We start from the raw sequence: 12,728 nt of genomic DNA, 5'->3' as shown, positions 1-12,728 counted from the left end.
CTCCAGCTCCAGAGCTCCGCCCTTGCCTGTTTAACTCCCACAGCTGAAAATCAACAGTTCGTCTCCATGTTTTTTTGCGCACGGAACCTTGCCCACACCACTGAGGCCCAATAGATGTGTGGGAGAGTCTGTTCTGTCGACCTGATTTTCCTTGTGTTCCCCAGGTGTCTCCAACACATCACCACCCAGTGGGCTCAGGAGAGCACCGACAGCACGCTCACACGGTCCTGTCCTCCCCACCCAGAGGGACAGTCAGCCTAAGGTATGATTGCTTGACACTGCAGACTTCACCTCAAGGAATTTCCTGGGAAATGGGAAAATAGCAAAAAGGAGCCAAAACCTTCCGGTTCCAGGACCTTTTGTAGTTTCTCCCCAACCCATGAAGCATGCTTGCTTTCTTTCATTCCCATAGCTAGTAAAGAGCACTTCCATTTGTAGGGTAGGTAATGGTGGTCGCTGTCCTGCATTAACTCTGTATGACATGAGTGACAATTTATGGTTTGCATCTAGATCCAGGAGAGTCTCCTGGGAAGCCTCCAACCAGATTTCACAACACCGGAAAGGAAAGAAAGGCACACTGAAAATTTCGAAGAGCCGTGTTGCTCCCTGCCATTCCATGCTTGTTTGTTTTGCAGGAGGCAGGGTATTTGGGGGAGCAGAAAAGTGTGTGTGTGTGTGTGTGTGTGTGTGTGTGTGTGTGTGTGTGTGTGTTGTGTGTGTGTGTGTGTGTGTGTGTGTGTGTGTGTGCATGCTGATACATGAGTATGAATATATGCATGGTGCACCTGGCTAAGTCAGAAGACATTCAGGTGTTAGTCCTACCGCCTTACTTGGACAGGATCTCTCATTCACCCACCGCATATGCCAGGCGAGCTGGCCCGAGAGCTTGCAGGGATCTCCGTGTCCGTGCCTCCCGCCATGCTGTGTACGTGCTAGGATTACAGACACATGCTGTCATGTTCAGCTCTTCAGGTTCTGGCGGTCCAAACTTACTCCTCGTGTTGGAACAGCAGCTGCTTTCTTCCCAGTCCCTAACTCTTGTGTTTACTTCCTTAACCTTACAAAATGGCCAGGTGGACATTTCCATGAATGAAATTTAGGAGCAGCTTAAGTGCAGTGGCTGGGCAAATACCCAGCCTGCAGAGAGCTCCTGCTCCCTCTGGGCAGGCTTTTGTCTTTCTCTTACCCCCTAGCTCTTCTGAACTCCCTCCAGAAGGCCCTGTCCCTGAACACATCTGTGCTGTCTGTCCTACAGGAAGCCCAGAGGTGAAGGCAAAAAGTGCCGCAAGGTTTATGGGATGGAAAACCGGGACATGTGGTGCACCGCCTGCCGCTGGAAGAAGGCGTGCCAGCGCTTCATCGACTGAGCCATCCCTGCCCCACTCTCACGACGGGTGGTGAGAAAGCCTCTCCTTCCAAAGGAAGCCATTCAAGGCCCAGGGAAAGCCTTTCCTGGAATTCTGGGAATATAATTCCATGGTGGAATTAAAGCAAAAAAAAAAAAAATCAGCACCTGCACTGCTCTGAGAGCCCAGACAAGAGCAGCAAGAGTGACTTTTTCCCACAAAAGAAAAGTAACTTTGCTTTCTCTCTGTCTGGTCTTAAAACTGGACTTCTGTAGCAACCCAACCAACCAGGCCATTTTACCTAGAAAGATTTTGATAAGCTTTCTGAATTGTGGTATTTTCAAGGGGTTTTGACACTTAAACAGTACACTCATAAGCTACACAATATTAGCTAGTATTTGTACAAAGGATAACCCACCTTGTGAATAGGCGTCTCCCTGTTTTCCAGCCAACTGCTTGGAGCAGTCTGGATCATGATGTATTTGAAGAAAGAGCTGCAGTCTGGCTTTTTTTTTTTTTTGTGTCTGTTTTGTTTTCACGAAGGACCCAAGGAGAAACCTTGTAAAGATGGTAGCTTGGAGGCCCAGGTAGCTTGAGGCCAAAAGTGACTGGCAATGGGAATCACAGGCAGACTTCAGCTGCAGGCTGAGGCCAGCACGCCACGAGCCACTTCAGAAAGCATCTGGGAGTCGTCCTTGGCCCCCAAGTGGTGGTCCAGCTACTCCTCTGCCTGGCACAGCTCTGATGAGAGCTGGCACCGGGGCCATCTGGTAAGCCTCGACGCTTCTTTCAGGAATGTCACACAATCTGCAGCTGGGGCAGTGTGCCCAGCTTTGTCTGGTCAATCTGTGGCCAGGATCGTGGGCTGTCATCCTGCTCTCCAAAGCCTGCCCAGGTGGAAATCTCCAGACTGCCTCACAGCTGTGCTCCAGGCAGAGCGTGGCTGTCGTGCCCCGTCTGTGAGAGAGTTCCACCAGGGCAGCAGATCCACCTCCCTTCTGAGTGCACTTTTATCGATGGCATGCTCCACATGTCATGGGTGAGTGAGTGGACAGAGTGACATATATGGATAACAGATCGAAACCTTTCGTTTCTTATAAAAATATTAGATGAATTAAGAATTTGCTCAGAAACTAACTTACGGAATGCCCAAAGGAAAATGCATCTTGGTATAGGACTCTCCCCATTTAGTAGGGCCAGGGCTTGCACTGGAATGCGTGTTTGAGGGGTGGAGCGTGGCAAGCAGCCACCAAGTCTCATCAGAACACTTGTGCCCTGCTTAAAGAACTGGATGTCCTGTACCTATGTAAAGTAAGAGTAAGAGCACCTTAGATGAGGCACTGGGATGGGGGCGTGATGTCAGCCATACGAATGTCAAGTGAAATTGCACAGAGAAAAGCTTAATATATGTTTAAAGATTGTACATAGCGCTTTTTTACAGAGTGGGAAGAAGTCATCTAGCAATCAGAGACCCCTTTATGTCAGGGTCATATGGAGGTTCTGCAGCGCAACGCCCTGAATTTCTGCCTTCGTGTATTTTGGCAATCTTATTTTTTAAATTTATGTGACTTTTTACAAGATTGTTTCTTGAAAGAGATCCTGATCTGTTCCTTCAGGTATTTAAAAGAAAAAACTTTATTTCAAGAGACAAGAAAATGTGCTCTGTCTGATTCCCCATAGGCTGATGGTCGACATCAGCCGCACTGGCTCTCCTGGTGTTTTGACCTATAACCAGGAAATAGCATTTTTTTAAACACAGAGCTGAGATGTTCCCTGCTCCCCCTTCCCCCGGGTATGTCCTCTCTCCTATCTCCTGTAGTCTCTGCTGTGAAGTGATGTCCTAGCTGGTCCAGAAGTCCTGAGCCACACGGAGATGGTCATGGCCAGCTGTCTGATCAAGCTCACTATGTGCTTAAATAATAGATGGACCCTAGGCCAGAGGTTTTTCTCCCCAGCAAAGTTCCCTGGAATTTTTTTTTATCTCAAATGAAGACTTTAATCAAAATACTGCAATGATATGAAGTCAAATCCATCTTCTCTTGAAGGACTTCGGGGTGAAGGAATGCTCTCTGCATAAGAGCAATCCATAAGCAAGGTGCCGTGGCCATCTCCCCCAGACACAGCCCAAGGGTAGTTCTGCGTAACTGCACATTGTCAGCGGAGCCTGGGTCCCTCCTGTCCTCTGCAGCCTTCATCACACCAGCTCTTCTGCATGGCCTGCCCTCCATGGGGCTCCCGTCTGCATGGCCAGCCCTCATCTGGCTTCCAGGTGCAGACAAATCCTGAGGCCAGTTCTGGACACACATGCTGCCCATTCCCAGTGTGGAAGGGTGCAATCTCCAGGGAACCAGAAAGCTCTGAATTGCAACATACAGTTGCTGATTATATGAGTTACATTTTGTTATGAGTTACATTTTTTAAGTAGTTATTTTGTTATTTGGGGAACCAAATGAAGTGCCAAATGAAACCTGACTTTTCATCTGATGCCATCTCCATGAAGCTAAGTTCTTTTTGTGTCTGCGTTTTGTGGAGAAGCAAAGAGAAAATGGATGAGAAGACTAACCCCAGGCGAGCTGGCTGCTGGCCTGCAGCTGTGTGCATCCCCAGGGCTAACAGCCCTGTCTACAAAGGAGGGGTGGTGCACTGAATTCCTGTCCAGTGGAAATGTCTGATTCTTTTTCTTCCGTGATGTCCCTTTCTCCAAAACAGGTTTCTCATTTCTCCCTGAGAAGGTATTTCAATGACTGACAGCACATTCTATAGCCAGACAAAGCAAGAGCAATGGGCACGACAGGCAATAGTTTCCAGCCTCAGCCTTCCCGGAGGATGGACACTTTGTGTGTGGAAGTCAGCGAGACAACATGGAGAAAACCCCCAGGGTAGCAAATATGTCCAGGAGGCAGTGCAGGAGATCTGAGCCCGCCTGCCTCCAGCTCATCTTGGCGCTGAGCAGCCAGGGATCCTCCAGGTCTGTTGTAACTGTCTGAAACAGGACAGGAGCTGCTTTGTCCAGGCTTACCCTTCTGCCATCTTTTGTCTAGAAGTTTCTCTGTGGAGTGACAAAAGCCAGCGTCAGGAAGAAAGCAATGGGTTTCTGAAGCAGAATGGGCTTTACTGTGACTCTTGACAGCTCCATGGCCAAGAGGTTTCCTTAGGAGATGATCCCCTGCGTCCTGTGACCAAGCTCCAAATGAGCATTATCAGTAAAGAACAGCACTCTCTTCAGAGATGGTCACATGTATGTTGCAAAAAAATTCTGAAGCTGAATTGTTCCCCATTGCAATTCAAGATGTCAGAAGTTGAAGTCTGTCATCTCTGGTATCCTAGTGAGCCAGCCTTGCAAGAGGCCATTTCATCTCTCACTTCAGCTGCACTGTACGACAAGGGCGGCCCTCACTGGAAGAGGTTCGAGAACAAGGTGAGGACTGTATCTGCGCAGGAGAATACTTAGCAGCAGAATACTGTAACACTGCTCATTTCCTCAGGGAAGCAGGAAGGATGTGTGAAGACAGATCTGGAGAACCCCAGGACTAGGAGGAATTTTATGGTCTCAAGTCTTTTCTTGTCAGAACAAGTTGATTTTTTTTTTCATGTGAACTCAGTATCATTTTCAAGACAAATCCATGCCAACTGGACAGTGTCAGCTTCCGTGAGGTGTGGCAGATGCACCCACTGTCTTTTTGTAGCCGACCTAAAGCTGACTGGTGTTTGAGCCCGGGTATTCGTAGACGCGGTGAGGCTTTCCCTGAATGTGATTGTGAACAAGGAGCCTCGCTGTTCCCTGTTGTAATCTCCTAGTTTGGGCAGTTGTTGATCAGCTCTGCACAGCGTTCCCTAGTTGAAAGAGCGCTGTTGGAGACCCGGGCTTCGCTCTAGTGCCATGTTGAGGAGCGCACTGCCGTGGACAAGGTGCTGCTCTTTCTCACATCCTGTGGGATTCCCACCACCCGTGTCATCTGTAGCATTGACCTGATACAAATGGGCGACACAGCAGATGGGATGGGCGCGGGTCTTACAGTGGGGGGCATGCTAGCATATGAGTCAACGGGAAAGTTTATTTCTGGAAGAAACCCACCAGCAGCACACAGGCTCCCTTGTCCTCCTACCTGTGGGGATTTCTCCATGTTGCAACTATTTCATCCTGTCTTTTCTGCATTGTAGAAACTTAGCCAAATGGGAAGTTAGTAAATTCATTGAGGTTAGCACTTTTAGGTACCAGTTGTCCTGAGTAACGCACATCAACAGAGCAAGGAAGTATGAAATGTACTCACGACTGACTTGCTTCTGCTGACTGACATTGGAAAGGCCATTTCCAGTGATATACATGCTTTAAAGAGTGTACCTGCCACAGGACGAGCAATCCAAGTGTGAGTTTCGTCTCCTGTCCTGTTTTGTAAATAGCTCCTTGTTTTCCGAAGACAATCTTGTGTTTTATAACTTTTGTTGTGTGGGTCTGAGGATCACAATTGTAATGTGTGATATAATCTTAAGTACAATAATAATTACAACTTAAATTTCCAAATGAAAGAAATATACTGCTTCAGCATGTACAAGAGACATGTCACTTTTATAATGAGTGTTAGTACTTCTCAAGTTTATCAGAACTGGAAATATTTTACAAGATACAGTGTTTTATAATCACAGAGAACATGAACACTTTGTGGGAAATGACCTTGGTTTTATACATTGTAGCTTATTTTTTAAAATGCAGTATTTTAACCGGCAGGAAGTGTTGATATGGTCCACAGTTCCTGTTCACCAATCCAAGGGCTATGCGTCTTTTAAGCAAATGTTTTGATGCGTACCTTTTAAACCCTCTGAGCAAGGGTCGGAATGCAGAACAGACAGAAAGGTTATTTGCAAGAGAATCGATGTAGCAGCAACTTCCCCTTGTCAGGACCAGTGTGTTTTCAGAGCATGGGGGTGGGGGTCATATGAAGATTCATTTCCAGTATATTAAACATAAGAAGAGATGCTCGCAGATTGACTCCTAGCCTATGGAAAAAGTATCACTCTAGCGTAAATGAATTGTGTTGAGTTCTCCTGTTGGTCTATTGGAGCTACATGCCTGAATTTGATGAACAAGTATCATTTGGTAGGAATGGCTAGACTCATAAGATACACACCCAAAGAACTTGTAAGCAGTCAGCGTTTGAGATGATTTTATTCTCAGCGCTGACTGAATAATTTCCTCATCGGAATAACTGCTTTGTTTGACTTTGTTTTTCATGATGAAAACCTCCCAGGCACACAAGGTTGTGAGCAGAAGGTGGCAGTATTCCCATGGGACATAAGAACTAAGCAGGGACCTACACAGAGAGTTGGGATCTAAGCTGCCCCACGTCCTCAAGCCCACACACTGTTAAAGAAGGCGTCTTTTCCTTCTAAGTGGTCAGTGATCGTAAAGCTAGTCCGGTTTTGCTAAGTTTGTAGACACAGCAGGACAGCCGAGCACTTGTTGGGTAACTCAGCAAGTGGTCAGAAGGCCAGCCAGGCCACAGTTCCACATAAGGGTTAGATCTGTCCAGTGAGGATAATAAATGCACAGTGTGGGGCAGCCCCGTGCAGCTCGGTGCCCGGTCTGTCCTGGCACCACCAGTAACACGAGAGTGCCCAGCAGTGTTCACTGCTGCATGGTTTTACACCGTGTGTGTCTTGCTCTACCTGCGAATGGGAGCTTCTGTACAGAGGCTGCTTTAGGATGCCTGGACAAGTCCTGTAGACGGTCAGTGCACACCAGGGAATGGTGGAAATGGTGTCAGCTAGGCAGCTGGCATCTTCAGGGAAGGAACACCCACACTGAGCCCCACTGAGCTTCTGACTATCAGAACCCACAGACATCAGGCCAGATTGCTAGATCCCAGCTGGAGACATGGCATCACTTGACAGTTCAGTGTTGACCACCAACACACATTCTTGGCCAGTACTAGAGACCAAAGAAAAGCTGCGTGGGGACAGAGGGATCTTGTGTCACAGTTTGAGCTCTAGAAGTCAGTCCTACATTCCTAGGCTGACAGGCCCCGTTCCTCCCTGAGCGCCACAGAACGGACATGCGGGCACAGTCTGAGCAATATCCCGAGAGATTATTCTAATGGACGCAACATAGTCATGTCATATTCTTAGTCAGCCCCAATCAGGACGTACTAAGTCGTTCCCAGCTCTGCTAAGAGCTGCCTCCTGGCACGTCCAGGCCACACCCCAAAGTACAGCTGTGATCCTGATCTTACTGTGTCTGCTACCGTGACCACTGTGATGAAGGGCTGGCGAGACAACGGAAAGCAGTCTTGTGCCTTTGTAGAAGACCGCCAGGTGCCCCTCAAGTTTGAAGGTGACACATGGCACCTCTTATGCCAAAGCCCTCTGCCCCCTCTCTCCATGCTTCCCAGGCCACTCTTATCCTGTTGCATTGATCCGTCAAGGTCCTTCCACACTAATAGGCATTGGGTGTTTGGGGTGCCCGTTCCCTTAAAAGGAAGCTTTTTCACATAGAAAACCATCACATCTTTGACGACAAAATCAAAATGAGAATAACTTTGTTATGTGGGGGTGGGGAGTTGGACAGATTTTCACCGGAGCCACTACGTTACTTTTAAGTCTATCTGATATTGAAGTCCTGATGTTATAGGGACAGCCCTTATGGTAAAACGTGTCTCATTCAGATATTATTTCCTTTGATCTTCATAAGAACCTAGTGTAGAAAACTAAGGTCACTCCCCCAGTCCATGGCAGTCCAGAGTAGTCTTGAACCCAGTGAGTCAGCACCATCATTACCTGCAAAGAGGGAAGAAGGGACTGGCTTGGCTGTCGTCCAAGTGACTCAAGAGGCTGCCATATTCTCCATGCAGAAGTAAAGAGCATGGTCACTTGTGTTACTAAGTGCAAATGTAATCACCCCCAAGTGTACCCCTTACTACAGCTACTGTGCTGGTCACCAAGGAATTTATTAGCTAAAGCAATAGTCTAAATAAAAAATTTTGACTCCCTGGGGGAAAAATACTTTGCTGCTGGCATCTAGCTTTTCAGACTCCATGCATTTACATTTGAATGCACGTTAAACCGTGCAGGCAAAGTTTGGGTTGCATCCACTGGGAATGAGTAAAAGGCTGTCCTTCATCCAAGGCTGTGTGTGCCAGGCTGAGTTTGAGCATCCCCAGTTCAGAGTAAAGCTCACAAGGAATCTTGTCAGAGGACTAGAAGGAGCACCCAGAAACCTGTATTGACCTGTTACCTAGTTCATTAGAAGGGTCATTTATTATTATTATTATTAACGATGCCATACTGTTTTAAGTAATTCAGTGCTTGGAGGCAGAATGGTTTAGCCCTTTCCTACGTGATGGAAAGACAGCCCGTTGTATAGATTTGCACTGGTGTTACTGGCACACATAGAAAGAACCTAGTAATCGTGAACAAGAACAAAGCAAATAACTAGACGTTGAGGTAAGGTTCAGAATTAAATAGTAGTCTCTTTAGTGTTCTTCCTCTGTGGCGTTATCCATAGACTTATGGGCATTTGAAGACAGCACCCTCATGCTGCAATACCACCAGAAAGTCATCCTGGAGCATGACTGTTAGATTTCCTTAGTAGGATCAATTCCCCCAAAATTTAATTTAAAAGAATAGCCAGAGTGGAACATGGCAACCCCTGAAAAAGGCAAGCGAGCTATCATTAAAGACAGAAACAGTTGGGGAAACCAAGGTGCCTCCCATTTCTGTCTACGTTGACTGTCCCTAGCTGAAGAGGAGACCAGCATCCCAGAGAAGACGGGACTTGGAGAGTCTGGAAGAAGGCCATTGTCAGCCACCTGGCAGCAGTATGTAGATGGTCTGGTGGACACTTTTTAAGTCCTTTTTTAAGGTCCTCATCTCCAACCCAGAGGATGGAGAGTTGTCTTGGTTCATTTCCAAAGCCAGGGCTGAGCCATTCTTCATTGGTTGCCTTCTGGCTGTTCCTCTGAAGTCTCCACCCAGGGCATGGATGCTTACCCCTGTCTTGCTCATCCTGCTCAGCAGAGGCTACCGTCATCCTTCAGGGAAAGTGCCCGGTCCCTGTCTGAACAGGTCTGTCTCCTGGTTGTGAGAGGGTCTCCCTCAGCACCATCCTAAGGCACTGAGCACAGAAGATCCATTTCAGACTCCCTGAGAGAAGTCTCTGGCCCTGCCTCCCCTGTGGCTTAGGGCTCTCCTTACAGCCACTTGCACAGAGATGAGAGTTGGCCCGGCAGAGGATGCTGACTTCTGTGTCTGCATTAGAATGGAGGCCTAGGATGAAAATCTTCCAGGCTCTGGCTTCTGCCTGAGGATAGGAGTGCGGGGATGGGATTGGCCTTCCCTGTGTGATGGCGGGGTACCTTTGGGATAAAATTGTTTGTTTCGTGTGTCTGGAAAGCAAAAACTACTTTAATCTGTTCACCTTGTTAAACATTCATCGCTTACCACCCCTTATTTCAGGCATAGGTAACAAGACAGAAATGAAAAAGGGTGCCGTAAGGGCTTTTGGCTGTTCTTGAGTTACCCTCGGGGATCCATCCCCAAACTGACAGATGGCAGTCTGAGGCCTTTCTTTATATTCTTACTGGAAGTCAGCGGCTGTGACATGGCAGAATCAACCCCAGTGTCCCGACTGGAGAAAGCTCCAAATGAAGTCCAAATGTTTCAGAAAGCACATGGTACCTCCCAGTGCGCACAGCTCCTATGGCAACTAAAAATGCCCTGGGTGTAAACATGAGTCAGGCCTGTGGATCGGACAGTATAACCAAGCCATTACTCCATGTTTCCCTACGGTGCACCCTAAAAGTCCTGTTTTTGTAATTAATGGCTAGACTGTGGTCAGCCACTCAAACACTCTATGGATCAACTAGTATGCCCTAGTATAAGTTTCCAGAATACTTCATAGCAAAGTCCTGAATGCATGGAAGAACTCAGGGTAAGAAAATACGCACTAGGCCCCAAAGGGTTCAAGATTATCATCAAAAGCAAATGTCAAGCGGCCTGTGGTCGTTGTTTGCAAATGAGGGACTGGGGGGGGGGGGACTATTAGCTGCAGGTCCTCCGTTGCCCTTAGGAGTGGGATTTACACTCAAACTCCGATGTTAAAGGTGAGCCACCTTTAAAATTGTTTTCCACACCAAAATATCTGGAAAAAAAGTTACTGAATATGTAAAGTGGGGTAGTTAGGGAAAATGCTGTCCCATAAGAATAACAGAAGCCAAACTGAAGTGGAGGGAGTGGCCTCTGGGACACTGGGATGGCCGCTGTGAGCACTGACCGACGGCATCACGGCAGCGCTATCCAGCATATGTAGAGGTCTTTCGAGGTTCAGTCTTGCCATCATTCAGGGGGAGAACTTCCTTACAAAGTCTTTAATAATGAGTGAATGTATAAAATTATAAACTATGCATTTTCAAAGAGAAACATGTATTTTATATCAAATCCAAATACTTTTTTTCATAGAAACTTATGACTACAGATTATTCAAAATAAATGAGAATACAAATCTTCATAAGGGTGTGGGGTGCCTTTGTTTTCTTGTCTAATGGTTTCAAAGACAGTGCATCCAGACTTTCATCTGAGCTTCGGACTCAGAAAAAGCAAAAAACAAACTCTAGCCGGTACAGGGGCTGAGGATACACTGCTCGTGCGGCACTCACGACTGTGCCGAGTCATTAGAGACTGGTGCTGTAGTCAGATGGATCAACAGGGGGACGAGGGCCAGGGATGGGGCTAGGCAGAGCACTGACCTGGCTCGTGCGAGGGCCTGACTTCCGTCCCCAACACTGGGAGATAGGAAGAAGCAGCAAAGGAAACTGTAGAAAGGTCTGTTGTGGTTGACTCTGCACCCAGCCAGGGGTAGGAGTGTTCTTCAAAGAATTTAGGCTATAGTTTCAAAGAACAAAATATAAAAATATTATCTGACAAGGCAAACAGTCAATTTTTTCAAAATTACACAGAGATGATCACTTATATTTTGAAAAGTCTGTATAGACTATACCCGAATTTCTTCAGCCTCCTGCTGACAGGCGTTTTCATGAGACCTTCCCTCTGATAAGGGTCTTTCCTCTTCAGTGCTGTCTCCATCCTCCAGCTGACAATGAGGGACACACTCAGTTTCTCTGCTGCTCCGGTTCTCTTCTGTGTCTCCTGAGCTTTCTAGGCTGTTTGTAAAATATGGGAAGACATGCTTCTAAACTCGGTACTTAGGTCATGCTGGATGTGTTTGCTACCTTATTAGAAGTTAGTGGGGGAGGAGCGGCCTCTCTTTTTATATGATTTTTAGCCAAATCCAGATGTTCCGATACTCTGTTTCTGTCTGTAAGTCCGGCCTGCAGAGGTTCAGGTGGAGAGAGACATTTTCTGAGACTGTTCCTCAGCCATGCTCCTTGCCAGCTTTTGGCCCACTGTACATAGATTTGTCAAATGTTTCAATGATGTTGTTTTTCTAAATGCTGTTCTCTAACACATTTTTTAATTTTTTTTGTCCTTTATTGTTCTGGACTTTGTGTTTTACAAAATGTTTCCTAAGATTTAACACCAGGAAAAAGTATTTTAAAATAAACTGGTGCTAATTGGAAAAGAAGAAAAATTTTCAGCTTCAAGATTTACAAAAGAAAATGTTCACACCAGTTAAACTGCACTTTCCCAAGGGAATGGCTGCTGTCCACTTACAGAGGGCATCCAGAGGACCAGCAGAAGTTCGTAGTATTGCTGGCCCATTTGTGTGTCCCTCAGAGAGGAGGACTTGCTGGGTGGTCCTCAAAGCATGTGGTAGGAGGGAAGGTGTAGAGAAAGAACCCTCTAGAAATAGTCTTCTGGTCTTTGGACTTTCATGTTCTGTAATGCTTAGCTGTAACAATTACTATGGTGTTGCCAATCTTGTCTGACGTCATCGTCATCCCGTACTGACTCTGTGTATGGTTCTACCCTTGGCTTGCACTGGCACGAACCAAGCCAGAATGCGGGTCTTTCAGTAAGACCCTTCTGATTTCTACGGTGTCCACACACATGAATTTAGATGCACTTGTAACTGGTTAATCACCACGAAGTAAGTCTAACTTCCACTTAATAAAAATTTTTGTGTATCTGCTTCTATTTGGAGCCATTTATTTATTCAAGGCCTACCGTTTATATCCAGAGTCGTAAGTGTATTGCTTACTTGTTCGATTCTGCGGCAGAATGTCTACAGCAACTTGAGGGAAGAAGAGAGGGAGGCTTTTTTGGCTCATGGTTTATGGGACTCTAATCCATCATGGTAGGGGGCATGGAGGCTACAGTTTTGTTTCCATGACAAACTGTGCAGCACAGCTAGTTACATCTTGGTAAAGCAGAAATGAGATCCTCCAGTCAAAAGCAGTGCCAGTCTCCTCCCTAAAACCAGGGACCCACTGT

At 46.7% G+C, this 12,728-nt stretch overlaps 1 protein-coding gene across 2 annotated transcripts in view; it reads left to right on the top strand.

Moving 5' to 3' along the window:
- Positions 1–12,421, top strand: part of Znf704 (zinc finger protein 704) — a 209,128-nt gene extending 196,707 nt beyond the window's left edge. Inside the window, exons 8-10 of one of the 2 annotated variants that reach the window (XR_009058408.1) lie at positions 165–262; positions 1,256–2,116; positions 4,056–12,421. Coding sequence is in view for 1 of the 2 variants with exons in the window: in XM_057790241.1 (XP_057646224.1) it covers positions 165–262; positions 1,256–1,367 (210 nt within the window). In the remaining variant the exon portion in view is untranslated. Of the gene's footprint in view, positions 1–164; positions 263–1,255 lie in introns of both variants that reach the window. The other variant, XM_057790241.1, reaches the window with a different exon arrangement.
- The last annotated feature ends 307 nt before the right edge of the window (positions 12,422–12,728 follow it).

The sequence above is a fragment of the Chionomys nivalis genome, chromosome 16, assembly GCF_950005125.1.
Source record: "Chionomys nivalis chromosome 16, mChiNiv1.1, whole genome shotgun sequence".
Taxonomy (NCBI): Eukaryota; Metazoa; Chordata; class Mammalia; order Rodentia; family Cricetidae; genus Chionomys; species Chionomys nivalis.
This window is presented reverse-complemented; position numbering and strand designations above follow the sequence as displayed.